Here is a 21,766-nt window from a genome sequence, read left to right as displayed (position 1 = left end):
GTCAGGCCTGAGGAAGATGGCGTCCTCGGAGCAGGCAGAGCAGCCGAACCAGGTGAGGGGAGTGGTACTGCCCCGTCGCGACTGTCAGGGGTCGGGGCTGGAGCGGCGCCCGGCGCGCTCCTGGCAGTAGGACGGCGACCCTGACTCCTTGAAGCTGAGGACCTCCGACTTCGTTTCTTTTCTGGGCCCCGCCCCTCTCCGGGTCCTTCCTGCCCGGCTCCTCCCCCGGTGACCCCTCTCACCACATTCTGGGGTTGGGGTCTCGACCGGGTCTCAGGCCCTCGCTTCCCTCCCGGCGGCCCCTCGGAGCCCGCTGGACTTGGTCAGGAAAGGTGACTGGCTGCAGTTAGGTCCTTAGCGCACAGATGTAGGGCCCTGCTGGAGGAGAGGTGGGGAAGGCTCGTTGGTACCCGGCTGTCCCCTGTGGGGAGGGGCCTGACGACTCCCGCTCCCACGGCCTCAGCCCCTAAAGTGCCAGCATCTTGGTCTTCATTCACCTTGGGGCTTTCCTTGCCAAGTTGGGGAGTCGCTCCGAGGACTCCTTCCCTCTCAGTGCGTTAGTAGAAGGGGACGTACTTTAAATAACAGACGTCACCGAGCCTTTTGCTGAGGATCCAACCCTTGCTTTTCTGGGTTTGGTTTTCTTAGCGAAGGACTCCACTCCGAGTTCTTCACCTGCAGATTTAACCAGATCCCATTTGGCTTATGGGACGATGAGGGCCACTGTTGATGCTTGGACTTCTGCTGCCCAAGTCGTGATGATATGGCCTCTGAAGGGGTTTCTAATCCAAAGGAGGAGTGGGATGAGGAGAGATGCTAAGAGACAGCCCTTTTACTGCCACTGTGCAGTCATGCAGAGGACCAGTTATGTTTACTTTTGATTTTTGTTTATTTTTGTGTACATGTGTGCAGCATGGTGCTGGTGGGAGGCAGAGTACAACTTTGCAGGAGTCGGTTCTCCTTCCACCATGTGGATCTCATAAATGGAACTCAGGTCCTCAGGTTTGGCAGCAAACGCCGTTACCTGCTCAGCCTTCTCTTTGGCCCCAGAGTAGTGCTGATTATCCAAGTCTCTCTTCTCTTCGTAAAGTGCAGAAGTGGGTAGCAGGGTTTCGTAACATGCCCTAAATCACGGACACCGCTGGGCCTTGATTTCAGCTCACACTGAAGTGTCTCTGCTAGTTGGCTATCTTACGTTTAAATTTAATTAGGATAGACTTAGGTGGAACAATACTTTTAGCCTGGGAAACTCATCATTCATCTGTCACCTCCATGAAGCACCTTTGAGAGTTTTAAACCACTTATCGATTTCACTTCCTTCATAGGCAGAGGACTACTACTTAATAGTCTTTCTGTCTCTCTACTCGTGCTAAGTCAATTACAGGGATCACACTTAAAAGAGTTGGACACTTAGATCAGCCTGTTAGTGGTGTGAGTGATTCAGGAGGATGTGTGTGCTGTAAGGCATTGGAAACAATTAGGAAGGATTCTGGACTCTGTAGTGTCTGACAGCGGGACCTTCCTTCCTTATGGTATCCCACCCAGTTTGCTAAGCTACAGCATGCCTCGGTGTCTGATCTTTTTTTCTGACCTCTTTAGGGTGGGATTGAACTGTGTCCACAGTTTCTGGAGGTCCAAGGTCTTTAAGGGTTTGGCTGCCACTTGTGTGGTTTCAGCCTTGATTCTCCTTTGCCCTCCTTCCCAGAGCTGATAGAGATGGCATTGCATCAGAATGCGCTGGCTGCCCGAGGAAAAAGCTGGACTCTTCTTGTCACGTCCTGTCACCATCTAACAATAAGCTGCAAATACACACTTAAAAATAAATGCGAACGTATAATGTCTCTCTGTGTAGCCCAGGCAGTTTTTTTTTTTTTTTTTTTTTTTGGTTCTTTTTTTCGGAGCTGGGGACCGAACCCAGGGCCTTGCGCTTCCTAGGTAAGCGCTCTACCACTGAGCTAAATCCCCAGCCCCTGCCCAGGCAGATTTAAACGTGGGATCTTCCTGCCTCAGCCTCCTGGGTGCAGCTTAGAGGCATGCAGCTGTGTCCTAGGTTTCAGTGCACCTAAGCTTTGTTTATTTATCTGTTTTTGAGATAGCAGCACATGGAAACCAAATAGACTTGAGCCTTACCTAGCTAGCTAGGGATAACCTTGAACTTCTCTGATCCTCCTGTCTCTACCTCACCAGTGAGACTTGAGGCGTGTGCCACCCAATCGGTGATGATAGGATTGAAATTGGACCTTGTGTGTGCTAGGCAGGCATTCTACCAACTGAGCTACATTCCAGCCTCAAAGTTAATTAAAACATCTTTTAATTAATAAGTTAAATTTAATAAATTAATTAGCTTTCTGTTTGTTTTGTTTCGAGACAGTCTCACTATGTAGCCCTTAGCTGTCTTGGAACTCACTGTATAGAGCCAGTTGGTTGTTTTTTTGAGCGTGTACACTTGTATGTGTCCGTGTGTGTCCGTGTGTCTCCCAGAGGTCAAGCTATCTATCCCAGAAACAGGCCAGAGGTCAATAGGAATGTTCTTCACACACTCCGCCCTCAGAACCAGAGTTACAGACATGGAGAAGCCCCACGTGGAGGTTGGGAAGCAAGCCTGGGTCCTTGGAAGAGCAGCCAGTGCTCTTAAGTGCTAAGCCCCCTCCTTTAGCCCGGCACTGTCTTCTTTCTCTGTTTACTGTTTTTACTCTAGAGTGTGAGGCAGCGTCTCTCACGGAACAGCTCTTGCACTGGCTCGATTGACTGGCCAGTGGGCCCAGCAGGCCTCCTGCCTTTGCCTCTCCAGTGCTGGGATCACAGGTGCCGTCTGTGCTCGAGTTTCATGTCGGTCTAAGGGTTGAAGTCGGGTCCTCATGTTTATGCAGGACTTACCTGCTGATCCATCTCTTCAGACACCATGAATCTACTTCCAACGTTTTCCCTTCAGATTCACATTTTATTGTGTGATTAAGTGTATGCGTATGATGTGTGTGTAGGTGCAGGCATGAGTGTGCCACAGTGTGTTTGTGTGTGTGTGTGGGGGGGTGTGGGTGTGTGTGTAGGTCAAAGGACAGCCCTATGGAGTCGTTTCTCTCCTTCCACCTTTATGTGGGTCTAGGATCGGTGTCAGGTTATCAGCCCCATGCAGCAAGTGTTCTCTTTGCTCTTCTAGCACGCACAGTGAGGGAGTGAGGCCATTTTTCTTTACTATTTTAGATTTACTACATATTATTATGTGCATGTGTTTGTCCATGTGTGGATGTTCACACGTGAGTGCAGGTGCCTTCAGAGTGTTGGTTCTGGAGCTGGAGTGACAGGCAGTTGTGAGCGGCAGACATGGGTGCTGGGAACTGAGCTCTTCGCTTCCTTAACCACTGAACCACTAAGTCTGCATTTCCGGAGAACTAGTGCTCCCTGCATTTGCCTGACATTTCTTGGATAATTCCCTAAGCCTGGCTGCATGGTCTGCAGACCTATGGGGCTGGACCAGTGTTTTGTGTCTCCTAGAAAGTTCATGGTGTCATTTCTGATTCCCAGGGATGAGTGAAGAACCCTCTTTCCCTGAGACAGTATAAGGTACTAAAGTCCATCTTATTGACGTGTGTGTGTGTGTGTGTGTGTGTGTGTGTGTCTGTGTCAGAGGTCAGTAAGGTGTGTATTTCAGTTGCTCTTTATTTACTTTGTGTGTGTGGATGTTCAGTCTGTGTGTATGGATGTTCTTGGTGTGTGTTCAGCTGTGAGATTTGGCCAGTTTACTTAATTTTTTAATCAGTTTCTGAATCTATAAGGTAGGAAAGACTGGTGCCTACCTCACAGGGTTGCTCCGAAGACTCAGCGGGTTGCTTTATATAAAAGAACTAACATTACCTGACACAAGGTATTGCGTGTTGTTGCCTCAGTTAATAAGTTCTGGACTGGAACTCTTAGATGGATGTAAATCTTACATTCCTTTTTTTCCCCCCGGAGCTGAGGACCGAACCCAGGGCCTTGCGCTTGCTGGGCAAGTGCTGTACCGCTGAGCTAAATCCCCAGCCCCATAGATGTAAATCTTCCCTTAAGTCCCATCACAGCATTTGCTGTGTGTTTTGTTTTGTTTTGTTTTGTTTTGTTGTTTATGTTGACCACTACTCTAGAGAAGTTGTTCTTCTTATTATTTTGATCTAATTTCTCTTGAAATTTGAAATGATGCCACAAATGCCCAGGACAAGTGCCAGTGTTTGTGCTGGAAGACACCTGTCCTGAAAGAAAAAAGACAGTTGTTAGAATTCATTTTTTGCTTCATATCCTGAGGCAGGAGGTTATTGAGCTCTAAGCCAGCCTGATGCTTTCCACTGAGCCTGAAGAACCCACATGATGATGATGGAAGGGGAGAACCAATTCATGCAAGTTGTTCACTGACACCTACCCTCCTAGCCCCCTGCACACACACACACACACACACACACACACACACACACACACAAAAATAAAGATGTAATAAGCCCCTACATATTTAAAAACCTTAAGTCTGAGCTACCTAGGGAAACTGCTTTTTTAAAAAAGACATTGATAAGAGGCATAGCATTTACCCAGAATGTGGAGGCTCTGGGTTCTGTCCCTAACACTGCTAGAGGTCAAACAGCAGGACCCAGGGATTGAACTCTTGCACATCATCTATGGGCTATGAGGTATTGTTTATAGCCTGTTTCCCTTACTTATTTGTATTTTATGTGCATTGGTGCTTTGCCTGCGTGAGGGTGTTGGATCCCCTGGAACCGGAGTTGCAGACAGTTATGAGCTGCCTGCGGGCGGGTGCCGGCAGTCGAACCCTGGAAGAGCAGCCAGTGCTTGTGACCACTGAGCCGTTTCTCCAGCTCCTCTTAGATTTGGTTTCACAAGTTTAGATGAAGTTAACTATTTCTTGTGAGCGTATCGTGCAGGCAACACTGTGTTCTCAGAGACTTATATCTTCAGTCACATGGCACAGTCTTTGTGGTTGTGGCTAAGTTTGGTTGTTGGTTAAGGTGGTGACCTCCATATCTTTATGTGAGGTAATCTTCTAGACAAGCAACTTTCTTTGTTACCTTGCAAGTGCTACTTCAGATTCAATATTTTACTGTAGGACAAAGGCCCTTGTTCCTTAAACTTCACTGCAGAATTTTAATAGTGTATGTGGTTGCTTTAATGAGTTTTGAGAAACTGTGGTGTCTGTCACCACCACCAGGATCAAGATAAAAACAATTGCATATCCCTCAGTGTTCTGCCCTTGGCGGTTGGCCTCCGCCGCCATGGGTCCTGAGTCAGTGTGCAACACATCCTTTTTGTTTTTAAGATTTTTTTATTTTGTGTATGTGAGTACACTGTCGCTGTCTTCAGACACACCAGAAGGGGGCATCAGATCCCATTACAGATGGTTGTGAGCCACCATGTGGTTGCTGGGAACTGAACTCAGGTCCTCTGGAAGAGCAGGCAGTGCTCTTAACCGCTGAGCCATCTCTCCAGCCCCCATAACCTATTCTTTTAGGAGTTTCTGGGTTATAATGGTGTTTGTGGATTTTTCCACACTCTTTATCTATAACTTATTACTTTAAAAATACTTATATTTGGGGTTGGGGACTTAGCTCAGTGGTAGAGCGCTTGCCTAGGAAGCGCAAGGCCCTGGGTTTGGTTCCCAGCTCTGAAAAAAAAGAACCAAAAAAAAAATACTTATATTTGTTTGTATGTGGTGTTTGTGCACATGTACCACGCTGCACACGAAGCCATCAGAGGACAACTGGTGGGGTTGGTAGGGTTGGTGCTCCTTCTACCACATGAGTCCTGGGGATTGAATTAAGGACTGAGTGCAAGTGCCTTGCTCACTGGGACATTTTATTTTATTCTTTAGGGTGGGTTTTTTTTTTTTTTTTTTTATGAGACAGGATTTGTGTTGTAGCCCTGGCTGTCCTGGAACTCATTCTGTAGACCAGGCAGTCCTCAAACGCAGATCTGTTTGCCTCTGCCTCTAGAGCTCTGCGACTAAAGGCATGCATCACTAGCCACCTGACTGGTGTTTTATTTATTTATTTATTTATTTTGGTTCTTTTTTTCAGAGCTGGGGACCGAACCCAGGGCCTTGCGCTTGCTAGGCAAGCGCTCTACCACTGAGCTAAATCCCCAACCCCTTGTTTTATTTTTTTTTATTTTTTATTTTTTATTTTATTTTATTTTTTTTCTTTTTTTTTTTTTTCGGAGCCGGGGACCGAACCCAGGGCCTTGCACTTGCTAGGCAAGCGCTCTACCACTGAGCTAAATCCCCAACCCCTATTTTTTATTTTTTTTTGGTTCTTTTTTTTTTTTTTTTTTTTTTTTTTTTTTTCCGGAGCTGGGGACCGAACCCAGGGCCTTGCGCTTCCTAGGCAAGCACTCTACCACTGAGCTAAATCCCCAACCCCTAAAAGATTTATTTATTTGTTATATATAAGTACACTGTCCCTGTCTTCAGACACACCAGAAGAGGACATCAGATCCCATTACAGATGGTTGTGAGCCACCATGTGGTTGCTGGGATTTGAACTCAGGACCTCTGGAAGAGCAGCCAGTGCTCTTAACTGCTGAGCCATCTCTCCAGCCCCTGTTTTATTTTTTAATACGAGACTGGCTTTGAACTCACAGAGATTCACCTGCCTCTGCCTCCCAATTTGTGTGCGTGCTCATTAGTGAGAGCAGGTGCCTGGAGTCTAGGGCTTCAGATTGCCTCGGAGCTGGAGTTACAGGTGGTTGTGAGTGACTTACATGACTGCTGGGAGCAAAATTGTCAACCTCTAGCTCTCTCTCTCCCCAGCCCCTCCACATGCATTACTACGGAGCATTCCAGTTGATGTGGACATAGTCGATGAACGTTTGGGTTAGCTCTCTATTGCGCTGTAATAGTAGTACTATTAAATTTGGCAGGCTAAAAACATCACTAACTTCATTCCATTTATTTGTTTGTTGGTTTAGAAAGGTCTCTCTGTTATGTGGCCCTGGTTGTTCAGGAACTTGCTGTATAGGTCAGGCTGGCTTGAACTCCCAGAGATCACCTGCGGCTGCCTTTAGAGTTTTGTGCCCTTAGATGCACATCACAGTCTTGTATTTATCTTGTCCACATTAATGTAATTTCGAGCAACCTGTCTTCTTTGGCACACCCTAGGCAGAAGCAAGTCACAGATTCTACCCACACCCTAGGGCTCACCTCCCAGCTGGTGGGGGCGTCATTGTGGATGTGTTCCCCACAGCCCTGATTCCAGTTTAGGGCTGTGAATGTTCATGAGTCTTCGTGGTTTGGGGGAAATCGTAGTAGTGCACTTGCTAGGTCATGTGGGCAGCGTGTTTTAACTCCGTGGGAACCTCTTTGGCAATGCTGTGTTGTCTGTCTTTCCTCCCCAACAGTGTCAGTGAGTTTGGTTACTGCACACTCACACCAGCCTTGGTATTGTCTGTCACTTTAGCCATTGGAGCGATTGTGTGGAGTGTGCTGGGATCGCTCCAGGGCTTTTCTTTACACACCTGTGGAGACGGACAGCCTCTGCTTTATGTGTCAATTGTGTTAGGATTCCTTTTTGTTTCCTGCTGGTGATCTTGTTTTAGTATCATTTGTTGATTAAGATTGTCCCTTCTCCTTTAAGTTAGCACTAACATTGTTAAAAAAAAAAAATCCAATGATTCAAAATCCAAAAATCCTTAAGTGTACACAGAGGTCTTCCTTCCTTCCTTCCATTTATTTATTTATTTATTTATTTTTATTTATTTATTTATTTATTTATTTATTTTGAGACTGTCTCACTATGTAGCTGTGGCTGTCAAGGAGCTCATGGAGGCCATTCTATAGTCTCAGTTACAGAGAGCCAGCTGTCTGCCTCTGTCTCCTGAGTACTGGGATTGAAGATGTGCACTGCCTTGCCCAGCCAAGACTTCATTCATGTGTGCGTGTGTGTGTCTGTCTATCTGTGTGTCTGTGTGTAAGTATCTAACCCCTGCCATCTCCCTAATCCCTGCCATCTCCCTAACCCCTGCTGTGGTTGTATTCATTGTTCCTTTGTGTGTGGTGTGGTATGCAGTATTCATGCATGCATGTGTGCATGCTTATGTTTGTGAATGTACACACACATGCCTATACTCATGCATGCACGTGTTCATACCTGTATGTGTGCATGTGGAGGCCGAGAAGGGCATCTAATGCTCTCTCTGGTTTATCACCCTGTCGTGCACCCTTGAGCCAAGGCCTCTCACTGAAGCTGGAGCTTGCTGGGTTTGTGTGCGTTGTGTTTTAGCTTGGCTGGCTGGCTGGTCAGCTAGCTCCTGGAGTCTGCTGTCTCTACATACCCAGTTATATCCAGGTTATAGGGTCATCGGCTACCTGGCGTTAGGGATGTGACTTCAGGCCCTCACACTGTGCAGCAATGCTCTTACCCCAAGCCGTCTTCCCTGACCTCAGCTACTCCTGAAACATGTACTGCTGGTGTGGTGGCTTGGACGCATCCTAAGCTTTGATCCTTTGTGTCTTTATCTTGATTTTATTTATTTTTTATATGAAGTTGGTAAAGACTTTGCTGCTAAGTTATATGCTAGCCTTGGATCTCCTGGTAACGTGTGTGTGTGTGTGTGTGTGTGTGTGTGTGTGTGTGTGTGTGTGTAGGTCAGAGGTCAATGGCATTCTCAGTATAATATTCTTTTTTTTTTAAAGGTTTATTTATTTATTATATGTAAGTACACTGTAGCTGTCTTCGGACACACCAGAAGAGGGCATCAGATCCCATTACAGATGGTTGTGAGCCACCATGTGGTTGCTGGGATTTGAACTCAGGACCTTTGGAAGAGCAGTCAGTGCTCTTAACCGCTGAGCCATCTCTCCAGCCCCTCAGTATAATATTCTTAAGACATTTAATAGAACATGTCCATGACCTGCACACTTAAAGCTATAAAACACTACTGAGAGAAGCCAGATCTAAGCAGATGTAGACGCTCTAAGGGGAGAGATGGTTTCCGCTGAGGCTCTCCACTGTGTTCTGTTTGTTTGTTTGAGACAGGGTCCCTGATTGTCCTAGAACTTTCTATGTAGAGGAGGCTGGCCAGAACTCACAGAGAATCTGCTTGTCTCGTCTCCCAGGTTCCGGGCTGAGAGACGAGTGGGCACCATGGCTTCACGATTACTTTTAGGGAAGAGGGAGGGTTATTGACCCTAGAGCTCAGTGTTGTGGCTAGGGAGCTCCAGGGACCCTGTGGCTGCTTGCCCAGTGCGGGGCTTAGAGAGGCTCTGTCACACCTGGAACTATATATGGGCTGGGGGTCTGAGTTCAGTCCGCAGGCTCGCACAGCACAGCAGGCACTTTAAGACGGCGTCTTCTCAACTTCTAATGGTCGATTTTTATAGTCACAGTCATGCCTGTAATCCCAGAATAGGAGGCTGAGGCAGGAGGCTTTTGTAAATTCAAGGCTAACCTGGGCTACTGGGTCTCATCCTTCCCCACGTTCTCCCAAAATATCCTTAAAAGCCATCCTACATAAAAGCTTTCTGGAGTTGTAGGGATTGTGTGGAGCCTACAGGTCAGTTTGGGAGAGAGCAGTCATTTCGTGTAACCTTCTGTTACATGGATCTGGCTTCCATTACTTAGATCTGGCTTTTCTCGGTAGTGTTTATGGTTTAAGTGTGGAGGCCATGGACATGGACATGTTCTAGTGATGTCTTTAGGTATATTATACCGAGAATGCCATTGTATTTACAGGTTTTGTTTATTTTGTGGTTTTTGGACAGGGCTCCCTTCCCTATGTGGCCCATGCTGGCCTCAGACTCAAGATCACCATGCTGCCTCCTCCCAAATGCTAGAGTTACAAGGGCTGCCACCATGTCCAGCTTTCAGGTCTTTCTAATTATTTAATGCTAGTTTTAAAATGAAATTATGGGTTTGTATATTGGCTATATATCTGCAACCTTGTTAGAGCTGGTTTCCATTTCAGTAGCATTTTGTAGATTCTTTATGGTGTCTGTGCTCCTCCCTTCCCCCTCCCCATTCTTCCCCTCCCCCTTCTTCCCCCTCCCTCTCCCCCTCCCCTTCTTCCCCTCCCCCTTCCCGTCCCCCTTCTTCACCTCCCCCTTCTTTCTCTTTCCTCTTTATTCCGCTTCTTCCTCCCACTCCTCTTCCTCCCCTTCTTCTTCCCCTCCCTCTTTCCCTCCCTCCTCTTCTCCTTTCTCCTCTTCCCTCCTCTTCCCTTCCCACTTCCTCCTCCCTCCTCTTCCCCTCCCACCTCCTCCCCCCTCCTCTTCCCCTCCCTCCTCTTCCCCTCCCTCCTTCCCTCCCTCCTCTTCCCCTCCCTCCTTCCCTCCCTCCTCTTCCCCTCCCTCCTTCCCTCCCTCCTCTTCCCCACCCCTCTTCCCCACTCCTCTTTCTCCCCCTCCCACCTGCTCTTCATCACTGTGTCCAGCTCCTTTATTTATTTACTTACGTTTGTTTGTTGCTAGAACATGAGGAGCGGTGCTCCTAGTGGTAGCGAGTGAACATTCTTCTCCGTGACTGATCTTGAGGGGTTGCCTGCGGTGCTTGGGTGTGATGTTAGCTGTAGGGTTTTGTACATTTCCTTTATCAGGTTGAGGAAACTTTTTTTTTCCCTGAATATTTTGGTTGGCTGGGTTTTGTTTTAATTTTTTTAATTTAATTTAATTTTTTTTATTTTTTATTTTTTTTTCTTTTTTTCGGAGCTGGGTGCCCTGGCTGTCCCGGAACTTACTCTATAGACCAGGCTGGCCTCAGACTCACAGAGATGTCTGCCTCTGCCTCCCAGAGAGTGCTGGGATCAAAAATGTACACCACCATGGCTGGCTGGTTGGTTTGTGATTAATTAATGAATGTTCCATGATAGGGTCTCATTGTGTAAGCCAGGTTGCCTGAAACTTGCTGTGTAGACCAGACTGACCTTGAACTTTTGGCAATCCTCCTGCCTCTCTGCCTCCTGAGAGCTGGGTGTCCTGTGCTACCACTCCAGATTGTTTTGTTTCCTAAGAGACATGGTTTTGTTTCATTGCTGGGGCCCAGGGTGTCATCCTAGTAGTGTGAGTAGCTAGGACCACAGCCAGATGCCTATACTTACTGTCTTTGTATTTTATCCTCAAAAATATTGTATGTGGGGCTGGCGAGATGGTTCTGTAGTTAAGAGCACTTGTTGCTCTTTCAGAGGATCTGGGTTTGAGTCCCAGAACCCACAGAACCTACGTGCTGGCTCACAACTGTTCGTAACTCCTATTCCAGGGATCTGTCTTAGAACTCACTGTGTAAACCAGGTTCAGAGCACAGAGGTCCAATTGCCTCTGCCTCCCAAGTGCTGGGAATCAATTAAAGGCCCTTTAAAACTGTTTTTTGGGGGGGTTAATTTCTGGAAACATAAAGATTACTAATTTTTGCTATTAATTTTAAAGTTTCTTTTGTTAGTGGTTGATTGATTGAGACGGGGGTAGGGGAATGGGTGATGTAAGCCAGGTATGTCATAATATCAGTATCAAGAGGTCGAAGCGAGAGGGTGGATAGTTCAAGGCCAGGCTTAGCTACAAAGCTTGTCCTTATTTCAAATAACACAGATTAAAACAAAGCAAAACCCCACACGGTAGTTCAAGCACACGCCTTTAATTCCAGCACTTGGGAGGCAGAGGCAGGTGGATCTCTGAGTTTGAAGATAGCCTGGTCTACAGAGCCAGTTTTAGATCAGCAAGCGCTATACAGAGAAATCCTGTTTGGAACACCAAACCAAACCCAGCCCAGCCCAACCCAACCTGTGAACAACCACAGCTGGAGAAGCTGTGGCTCACCAGCCTGGGTCTTCTCTGGCTTCCTGTCCAGTGGGTCCAGGTTTGCATTAGGTATCATTTTCCTCCAGCTTGGCAGTTTCTGCTGTCCATACTTGCCTTTAAAAAAGTATCTTGTGTGTGTGTGTGCGTGCATGAGTGTGTGTGTGTATGTGTGTGCATGAGTGTGTGTGTGTATGTGCGTGTGTGTGCACCCAGTCCCTGTGGCAGTCAGAAGAGGGCATCAGATCCTCTGGAACTGGAGCTATGGGTCGTTGTGAGCCACCATGTGGGTGTATGCTATAACTAACGTGGGTCCTACTAAGTGCCACCTCTCCAGAACTTCTCTTTTTATTGTGTGAGACAGGGTCTTGCCATGTAGACCTGGCTAGCCCTGAACTCATGCTCAGCCACCTCTGTCTTCTTAGTGTAGACTTCTGTTTTTAAAACCTGCTTTAATACGTGTACCTTTAGCCCATCACCCACCAGAGGTAGTGGAAAGGAAAGGTTAATAGGGCCAAGGAGGATGTGGACCTGCTTAGAAATAGTTTTGGGGGCGAATCCAACATGAATTACAGCAGTAGCTTGATCCACTCACAAACACCATTTAGAAATCGACAACTGCCGGCAGTTTGATCCAGAAGAAATTTTGAGGCTCTGCCGATAGGCCTGAGTCTGCCGGGACACCACCACCACAAGTTCCTCGGTGCATTTCTCTGAAGTCAGGATAAATGAAGACCAGCAAGGAGTGGCAAGGCGACCCAATGCCACACAGTGTCGTCATCCACTGTCTGTTGGGTTATATTTATATCCTTTTTAAACATCACGAGTCCTCACAAGTGTCTGTTCTAGCAACACCACATGCCCTTTCTCCAGGCAGCTTCCAGAAAAACATTACATATCTGTTTTCAACAAAACACCTTCCCATGTGTCTGCTTCAGTAAAACATCCTCTCATAAGACAGTTTCCAGAGAAACATCACACGACACACCTGAGTCTCCAAAGAAACCAGAAATTTCCACTTCATCTTAATGTAGGGAATATTGATTGATTGATTTTCGAGACAAGATTTCTTTCTGTGGCCCTGGCTGTTCTGGAACTGCTTCTGTAGACCAGGCTGGCCTTGAACTCATAGATATCTACCTGCCTCTGCCTCCTGAGTGCTGGGATTAAAGGCGTGCACTGGCATTACATCCAACTGATCCCATTACAGATGGCTGAGAGCCACCATGTGGTTGCTGGGAATTGAACCCAGGACCTCTGGAAGAGCAGTCAGTGCTCTAACCGCTGAGCCATCTCTCCAGCCCCCGACCCATATATATACATATATATATGGCTTTTTAAAGAACATTATTGGGCAGGAGAGATGGCTCAGGAGTTAAGAGCTTACTGACTGCTCTTCCAGAGGTCCTGAGTTCAATTCCCAGCAACCACATGGTGGCTCACAACCATCTGTAATGGGATCCGATGCCCTCTTCTGGTGTGTCTGAAGACAGCTACAAGTGTACTTATAAATAAATGTAAAAAAAAAACATTTTTGGGACTGGAAAAATGGCTTCGAAGTTAAGAGCACTAACTGCTGTTCCAGACAACATGGCAGCTCACAACTGTCTGTCACTTCACACAGGGGACCTGACAAAACACCAACATGCATAAAATAAAAACAAATACATTTAAAAATTTATTTTTTATACAAATGCCTCTCTTTTACTGTAATCAAATCTACACTCACTCCTCTAACTCACCCTAGTTCCCTCCATGAGCGCCCCCTCCCAGTGTAATATTACCTTTCTGTCTGTCTGTCTGTCTGTCTGTCTAACATCTTTTGAGACTAGTTAATGTTGACTAATGCACAAAGATGCCGAATGTGTAAGGGTTTGAAATAGAATGACTTTCCGTCTCCTGGCAGCTAGCTGAGGGTGGCCTGCAGACTCTGAGGTAGAGTGGGACCTTGCGAGCCACCGTCTTCCGTTGATTGGTTTTCTGAGACAGCTTTCATTGTGTAGTGCAAGTGAGCTTCCAAATCTCAATCCTCCTGCCTCCACTTCCTGATGTCTGAATTAAAGTATGTAGGACAGCGTCTGGGTGGCTCTTTCTCTCTTTTCCTCTTCCTCCTTCTTTTAAAGGTATCAATTTATTTAATTCTTGCTGATAAGTTTAGAATGTCATTTGATAAGGGGTCTATTTGTTAAAGTGAAAACTAGCTGCATCTGTTAGAGCTGAGGACTGGCCTTGACTTTTCTGAAAATTTGCAAGTCTGTGGATTTCTGATCCGTGTTGTTTTGTAACCTTGTGCTCTTTGTCTGCATGTGGAAAATCTCTCCATCCCAGTGTTCTGATTTTCACTGCTGCCGCTTTTTAAAAATTACATTTATGTTTTTCGCCTGAGTCTGCAAGAGTTTTTGTGTAGACTGTGTGTTCAGGAGCATGCAGAGGCCAAAAGAAGGCACGAAGTCCCCTGGGCCTGGAGACACAGGTCCAGCATGTAGGTGTTGGGAACCAAAGCCAGGTCTTCAGCAAGAACCACAAGTGCCCTTAACCACTGAGCCACCTCTCCAGCCCAGTGTTAGAGTTGCATGTTTAGACACATTTGTGTCTCTGTATGCATTTGTGTCTGTGTGTATATGTGTGTGTGTGCATGTGTCTGTGCGTATGCCTGTGTAAGGGTGTGTAAGGGTGTGTGTGTGTGTGTGTGTGTGTGTGTGAGAGAGAGAGAGAGAGAGAGAGAGAGAGAGAGAGAGAGCGCCAGAGGAGGACGTTTGTCACTTTCTACCTTATTCCCTTGAGTCAGGACCTAGAGCCAGGCTGTGGCTAGCCAGCCCCAGGGATTCACCTTTTTTATTGTCCACAATGCTTGGGTTCTGAGCCACTGCCATGCCAGTGTTTTTACAGAGGATCTGGGATGCATCCTCAGGCTTGAGCAGCAAGCATGCTTACCCACTGAGCCATCCATCTTTCCAGCTCCCTCCTTTTCACTTTTATTCTTTATAATTTTCCTTTCCATTCTCTTATGGGGTTGGGCAGGCCCTGGCCTGCCTCTAGAAAAAGGTATTGGGGCTGTCTGATGGTGAAGCAGCTGGTAGCGGGCAGCCGGGACTCGGTCCTACAGTGGGGCTGTCTGATGGTGAAGCAGCTGGTAGCGGGCAGCCAGGACTCGGTCCTACAGTGGAGAGTTGCTTGAGGTGGTTGGTGGCTCGTGCTGGAGGAGACCGGAGGTGATGTCATCCACCTCCATGGTCTCTGAGGCCAGAGGCAGGTGTGCACAGTGTTGGAAGCTGGAGTCACCAGCACTGCATGACGGCTGCTGCCTTGCTCAGGCAATGAGGGCCACTGTGGGAGCCACAGCGTGGCCTAACCCCAAAGCTCTTTAGGCTCTCTGCCACCCACAAAGGACACTTTACATATCCAGAAGAGCTGTTTTATGTTCGTATCTTGTGTTTTAAAAACGATTCCTTTCATGTCTGAAAGTGTTTTCCCTGTGTTTATATATGTGCACCATGCTCCTGCAGTGTGGAGAAGTCAGGCAGAGAGGTCAGAGGGGGCGTCAGCTCCCCTGGGACAGGATGAATATAACTTAATATTCATTTATTCTCTCCCCTCCCCTCCCCCTTCTACCCCTGTCTAGGTCTTTGTAGCCCAGTTTGTCTTTGAACTTTCCGTGTAGTAAATTGGTCTTGAACTCTGATCCTCTTGCATTTGGAGGTGCTGGAGTTATTGGCTTTCAGGCACCATACTTTACAGAGGATTTTGATAGAGTGCTGGCTATTCTCACATTTACCTCTGCTGTTGTGAGTTTTATGTCTAGGATCTAAATTTTGTATATTTCTAAAAAAAATTTTGAATTTAGTGTATGTGTTCGGGTGTGGGGTCATGTGACTTGCTGGATTAGTTCTCTCCTACCGAGTGGGTTCTGGCCGTGGAACTCAGGTCCTTAGGAGGCGCACTTCCCTTTGAGCTGCCTCATTTGCTCGCTTTTGTGGACCTTGCTTCTTTGAAGTAGTCTTGCTATGTAGCTTAGGCTGGCCTTGAACTCAGGCTTTGTCCACCTCAGCCTCTTGAATGACATTATTACAGGTGTGACAACACACTGAGCTGAATTCTGTGGCCTTTAAAGAATGTTGGGCTTTGTTCTGAAGGCAAAGTTGTGACTCTCTGAAGTTCTCTCCTCCTCTTCCTTTCTTTCTTTTTCTTTGCGTATGTAGATGTATGTGTCAGGGCCAGAGGAGGTCTCAGGTGTCCCCTTCAACGGTTCTGCCTGTTGTCTTGAAGCAGAGTATCTCCCTAAACTTATGCTGGAAAGCAGCAAGCCCCAAGGATCCTCCTGTCTGTCTCTGTCCCGGTCGGAGCTAGGGACACAAGTGTGCATGGAGGAATACCGGCCTGTTAGGTTACATGGGTGCTGGAACTCCAGTTCTGGTCATCGTGTTTGTTCACGCCCTTAACCACGGAGACATCTCTCCAGCCCCTCAAGCCCTACTTTTTAGTTTTGATAGAGTAGACTTTGCTCTGGGGATCACTTGACATCTTCCCCTGCCTCAGGATGAAGACTTCTCAGGGGTCTAGGATGCCCTCAGTAAGCAGGACTCTGGGTTTCACAGCTTGGGACTCAGAGCTCGGCAAGCAACCTGAGAACTCTCCAGCTTACAGCTTTCCTCCACACTTATTTTTAAATCTTCATGGGATTTCACCATGTGTGCACACAGGTTTTTAGTATTGACCAAAGTCTCAAAGGGACATCCCTGTGGGTTTCTGGAACTTCCTTTCTTCATGGCTTTCTTTGGAAGTCAGCCCTGCAGTTTTCTGCTGCTTTAGCCTTTCTGAAATCTATTCTCTGACTCTTCCAACACAGAGACTTCTGTCCTGGGCTGGGCATCCTCCTCTCTTTGTCTGACCTGTGCCACATGGCAGAAAGCCAGAGCAGTTTAAGGGCAGATCCTCTGTCCTGTTTTGTAACTATGGCAGGAGCATAGTCCCATAAGCATTTCACCTGCTGGAATAGCCTGTCCTTGTTACTCCATGGCAGCTGTAGAGAGCAGAGGGCCAGCCTGATGGGACTTTTATCTCTTTATTCTCAAGTGTGTGCTGTGGAACCATTGCCAAGGCCAGGAAACTGAGGCTCAGCCAGGCTGAGCAGCATTCCCAGTCACTCAGCTGTGAGTGCCCAAGTCCACATCGCAGAGGATTGGTGGAGTGGCTCTTGTTCTTCCCAGTAACGAGCTGTTTGTGTAGACTCTGTAGGGCGTGTGAGGCGTGACACAACTGCTCATGGGTTTGGAGGCACTCCGGTTGCTCAAGCTCAGGAACTCTTGCCAGGCTGTGCAGTGAGGTGAGCACTTGGCGAGTTTCCCAGCAGGGGAGGTCAGCACCTACATGAGTGTCATTCTCAAGGAGAACATCCACCTTGCTTTTTTTGAGACTGTGTCTCCCACTAGATTAGGTTAGGCGGTGTGGCCAGTGAGTCCTGGCAGACAGGATCGAGTTCTCCTGCCTCTATCTCCCCAGCACTGGGATTCTAAGTCTGTACCCCCACAGCCCATACCCCCACAGCCCATATCCCCACAGCCTGTATCCCCACAGCCCGTACCACCATAGCCCGTACCCCCACAGCCCGTACCCCCACAGCCCATACCCCTACAGCTCATACCACATACTTGGGTTCCAGGAATGAGACTCAGGGCCCCAGGCTTGAGCAGCAAGCCTGTTACTGACCAAGTTGTCTCCCCAGGCCTTAATTCTTGTTTGTTGAGACAGGGTCTTCTGTAGCCCAGACTGGCCTCAGATTCAGTATGTAGTTGAGGCTGGCCTTTAACTCCTGATTTTCTGCATCCACCTTCCATGTCCTAGGATTATTACACACATATATCACCATACCCACTAACTTTTAATTAATTTGTTAATGAATTAATTTTGAGGCAGGGTCTTATTATGTTGCCCTGAGTAGTCTAGAACGGGCTATGTAGATTAGGCTGGCCTCAGACTCATAGAATCTGCCTACCTTTGCCTCATGAGTTCCGGGATTGAAAGTGTGTACTACACTCAGCCTTATTTTTTAATTTAATTAAAGTTGTTGTTGTTGTTGTTGTTTTGTTTTGTTTTGAGACAAGGTTTTTCTGGGTAACCCTGGCTGTCCTGGAACTCACTGTGTAAATCAGGCTGGCTTTAAAATCAGAGATCTGCCTGCCTCTGCCTTCTGAATGCTGGAACTAAAGGCATGTGCCACCATACACAACTTGCTGGAGTTTATTCTTTCCCTCCATCTGTGGGTCTGTGGGGCCCAGGCTTATCATAAGTAAGTACCTTTCCCTGGGTTGTCTCAGGCTTGATGGCCAGTGTCTTTACTAAGACCTCACCGACCCCAGCTTCGAATTCTTTCTTTCTTTTTTTTTTTTATAAATCTTTTTTTTCAAAGATTTATTTATTTTGTGTATGTAAGTACACTGTAGCTGTCTTTAGACACACTAGAAGAGGGTGCCAAATCCCATTACAGATGGTTGTGAGCCACCATGTGGTTGCTGGGAATTGAACTCAGGACCTCTGCAAGAGCAGTCAGTGCTCTTAACCTCTGAATCATCTCTCCAACCCCCCTTCGCATTCTTTTAAAGAACACTTAGTCTTTTGTTTTCTTCCCATCCCTACTTCCTCATCCTGACTTCTGAAGGTCCTGTGGGTCTCAGAAGAGCCTCCTTTAAAAAAAAATATTATTTTATGTGCACTGGTGTTTTACCTGCATGTCTGTGAAGGTACCAGATCCCCTGGAACTGGAGCTACCGTTGTGAGCTGCCATGCAGGTGCTGGGAATTGAACCATGGTCCCATGGAAGGTCAGCCAGTGTTTTTTTTTTTTGTTTTTTTTTTTTTTTTTTGGTTCTTTTTTTCAGAGCTGGGGACTGAACCCAGGGCCTTGCGCTTCCTAGGCAAGCGCTCTACCACTGAGCTAAATCCCCAACCCTCAGCCAGTGTTCTTAACCGCTAGGCTATCTCTCCAGCCCCAAGCTTTCTTCTCGTATCTCTACTTTAGACTTCAGTTGGTAGTTTCCAGGCCTCCTTTCTCTCTCTTGTTTAAAGCTGTGAACGATCTTTTGAAGAGTTCCAGAGTCAAGTTGGAATTTAGTTTGTAGAGATCTTTTTTAGGCCAGATGTCACTTGAAGAGGCAGATCTAGGGTCCGGAATTTAAAGACATGTTGGGCATTTCGTAAAGGCTGGAGTAGTCAGACCAGCAGACTGGCTGTCAGTCCAGCAGCTCAGCTCTCTGTTCATCTGAGCAGCGCCTGGAGTTGAAGGTGAGATGGGAGACTGCCCTCCCGTGTGAAGAAGTGAGAGCAGTCAGGATCACCCAGGGTCCAGGGTCATTTGGGATGGCATAGGTCTGTACTGGCTGTGCTGTTGTCTTAGTCCACTTGTCCTAAGTGTCTGTGGAACTCTGTAGTCAGGAGACCTTCACATAAGTATCAGTGGCCCTGGGAGTGTTACTGCCGCAGAGTTGGTGAAGTGTTGGCCACATTACATTAAGGGCCGCAGCGCTCCTTGGTTCCGGGATACATCCCTGTTTGTGGCTTGCTTCCCTTGGGCTTATATACCAGGCAGTTCCTGTGATTTCATTGTTTAGGTAAAGAAATTTAAGACAGGCATGGTGGCATATGCCTGTAATCCCAGTAGTTGGCAGAGGCAGGAGGATCATCACGAGTTCAAGGTCTGCCTGGGCTACATAGTGAGATACTGTGTCCAAAAAGAAGAAAGAAACATGTGTTTTCCCCTTATAGGCAAGGCCCTAGATTTAATCCTTAGCACTTCTTGCCAAAGGAAGAGTGCTGAAGGGTGAATGTTTCAGAAAACTTGGTACTGTCTACAGTGTGTCCCTCTGCCCACATCGCCACCAACGAGTCACCTAGCTGTTGTTTTTGCAGTGCTGGGCATTACATTTAGGGCCTTGTGGAAGCCACACTGGCACTTAACTCTTGAGCCACTTCCCCAGCCTTGGCTGAACTGACTTAAGGGAAATTTCTTTCTTTCTTTTTTAAGATTTATTTATTTATTTTATGTATGTCAGTACACTGTCGCTGTCTCCAGACACATCTAAAGAGGGCATCAGGTTTCATTGCAGATGGTTGTGAGCCACCACATGGGTGCTGGGACCTCTGGAAGAGCAGAGCCATCTCTCCAGCCCAGGAACTTCTTTTTAATGATTCATTGTGATGAGTTGTATCTCAAGAGGAAAACTTTGAGTCAAGAATGAGACTTCTTAAATACCAAAACTGTGTTCGTTATAACATGTATGTATGTATGATGTCTGTCTGTCTGTCTGTCCATCCATGTGCTTGAGCTCCCATGTGTGTGAGTGCGGAGGTTAGAGGACAACTTGTGAGAGTTGGTGCTTTCCATTGAGTGGGTTCTGTGGGTTGGTGGCAAGTGCCCTCATCCGCTGAACCATGTCACTGATGTTTGTTTTGTCTAGTCAGATAGCTACATGATTACTTATGGTGCAGCATTAAATTAAAGCTGCTGCTTAATAAAATATGATTGAAACAAAATTTGATTATTTCATTTAGTTAATGTACAAATGCCTATGATGCTACTGCTTGCTGAGGCGGTGGGGTGAGTCATGTGACGTTGGCTTCTGTTTCATCATCCGCAATAACGCTGCACAGCTAGTGGGAGAGTTAAGTGAAGAAAGCGTAAAGTGAAATGTTAGCACTACAGTTGGTGTCTGCCGACGGTACTGAGGGGAGTCTCAGGGAGACCCTGGGAGTCAGTGGGGTACAGCAAGCGATCTGATCTGTCTGTCTGTCTGTCCTTCTGCCTGCCTGCCTGTGGAGGATTGACCTGGGGGTGGGGATATACTTCACCAGCAAGCCTCATCCTGGTCTCTTTGCTCTCCCTCTCCAGTCTCCTCTCCTCTCCCTTGCTCTCCTCTGTCCCTTCTCTTCCCTGGCTCTTTTCCTGACTTTTTCTTTCTTTTTCCCCCTTGACCCTTCTTTTTCTTTTTGAGGACGGGTCTCGTGCTGCTTAGGGCTGGCCTATGGTTTATAAGCTCTTGCTGTAGTCTTCGGAGTGCTAGAAGCCACATATAGTTTGCCAACACATTCAGCTTCTTTTAAAAAAAGTTTGAAATTTGTGTTGTGTGTGCATGTATGCTTTAGCTGGCTCTGAACAACGTTCAAGTGTCTGTGGGGAGAGGAAGGAACAGCTTGTGCAAAACCCCTCAACAAAGAAAGCAAAACCAGCATGACTGTTAGGGATAAACCAGCGTGTCTGTTAGGGATAAACCAGCGTGTCCGTTAGGGATGAGCTTGGGGTTCAGCAACACAAGAGTCTTGACGTGCGGTTAGAGTAGGTGCGAGGCTTCCAAGACCACACGGAGGACGTTTTTTCTTGTCTTCTGAGAACAGCAAGGAGCTATTGATGATGCTATGGGGCGGGTGAGTCAGTAAGTAAGGAGATGACTGAGTTGTCCTTTATAAATGATTGGTTTCCCTAGGAAGCGCAAGGCCCTGGGTTCGGTCCCCAGCTCCGAAAAAAAGAACCAAAAAAAAAAAAATAATAAATAAATAAATGATTGGTTTCTGTGTTGTGGAAAGTGACTTGGAAGAGGCCAGCACGAGTCCAGGTAAACTGACTAGAAAGCATTTGCAAGTGACTCTGGAAGCTTGGACCAAAGTGATGGCAGCGGAGATAAAGAGAAGTTGAGGTTGACTTCATGGCTACTTAGAAGAGAAGATTGCAGGAAGAGTTGATGGGTACCTCTGGGGGAACTCTTGAGGAAAGCCTTCTGTATGTAGAACTGGAAGAGGGCGGGCAGTCATTGCAGTCAGGGGGGTCTGCAGGACTTGAAGTCTAAGGGGAGGCAGGAAGGAGGCCTGGCAGGGTGGCACGGGGAAAGGTCACTGGGGTGTGAGGACTGACCTCCAGTTATAGCTGCCTGGTCTTCTGCTCTTGGGGTGGTGGAGCTCTTAGGATAGGCCAAAGAGAGGCCTTGGCTCCGTGTCAGGTGCCTTTTGTGTGGTGGCAGGCAGCGGT

General features: G+C 47.1%; 1 protein-coding gene across 1 annotated transcript in view; it reads left to right on the top strand.

The window, feature by feature from the left end:
• The window catches only part of Pex14 (peroxisomal biogenesis factor 14), a 136,477-nt gene continuing 114,711 nt past the window's right edge, over positions 1-21,766 (top strand). Inside the window, 1 exon segment of the mRNA NM_172063.1 lies at positions 1-52. Within this exon segment, the coding sequence (NP_742060.1) occupies positions 17-52 (36 nt within the window). The 5' untranslated portion in view covers positions 1-16.

This window comes from Rattus norvegicus, chromosome 5, assembly GCF_036323735.1.
Source record: "Rattus norvegicus strain BN/NHsdMcwi chromosome 5, GRCr8, whole genome shotgun sequence".
In the NCBI taxonomy this organism is placed as follows: Eukaryota; Metazoa; Chordata; class Mammalia; order Rodentia; family Muridae; genus Rattus; species Rattus norvegicus.
This window is presented reverse-complemented; position numbering and strand designations above follow the sequence as displayed.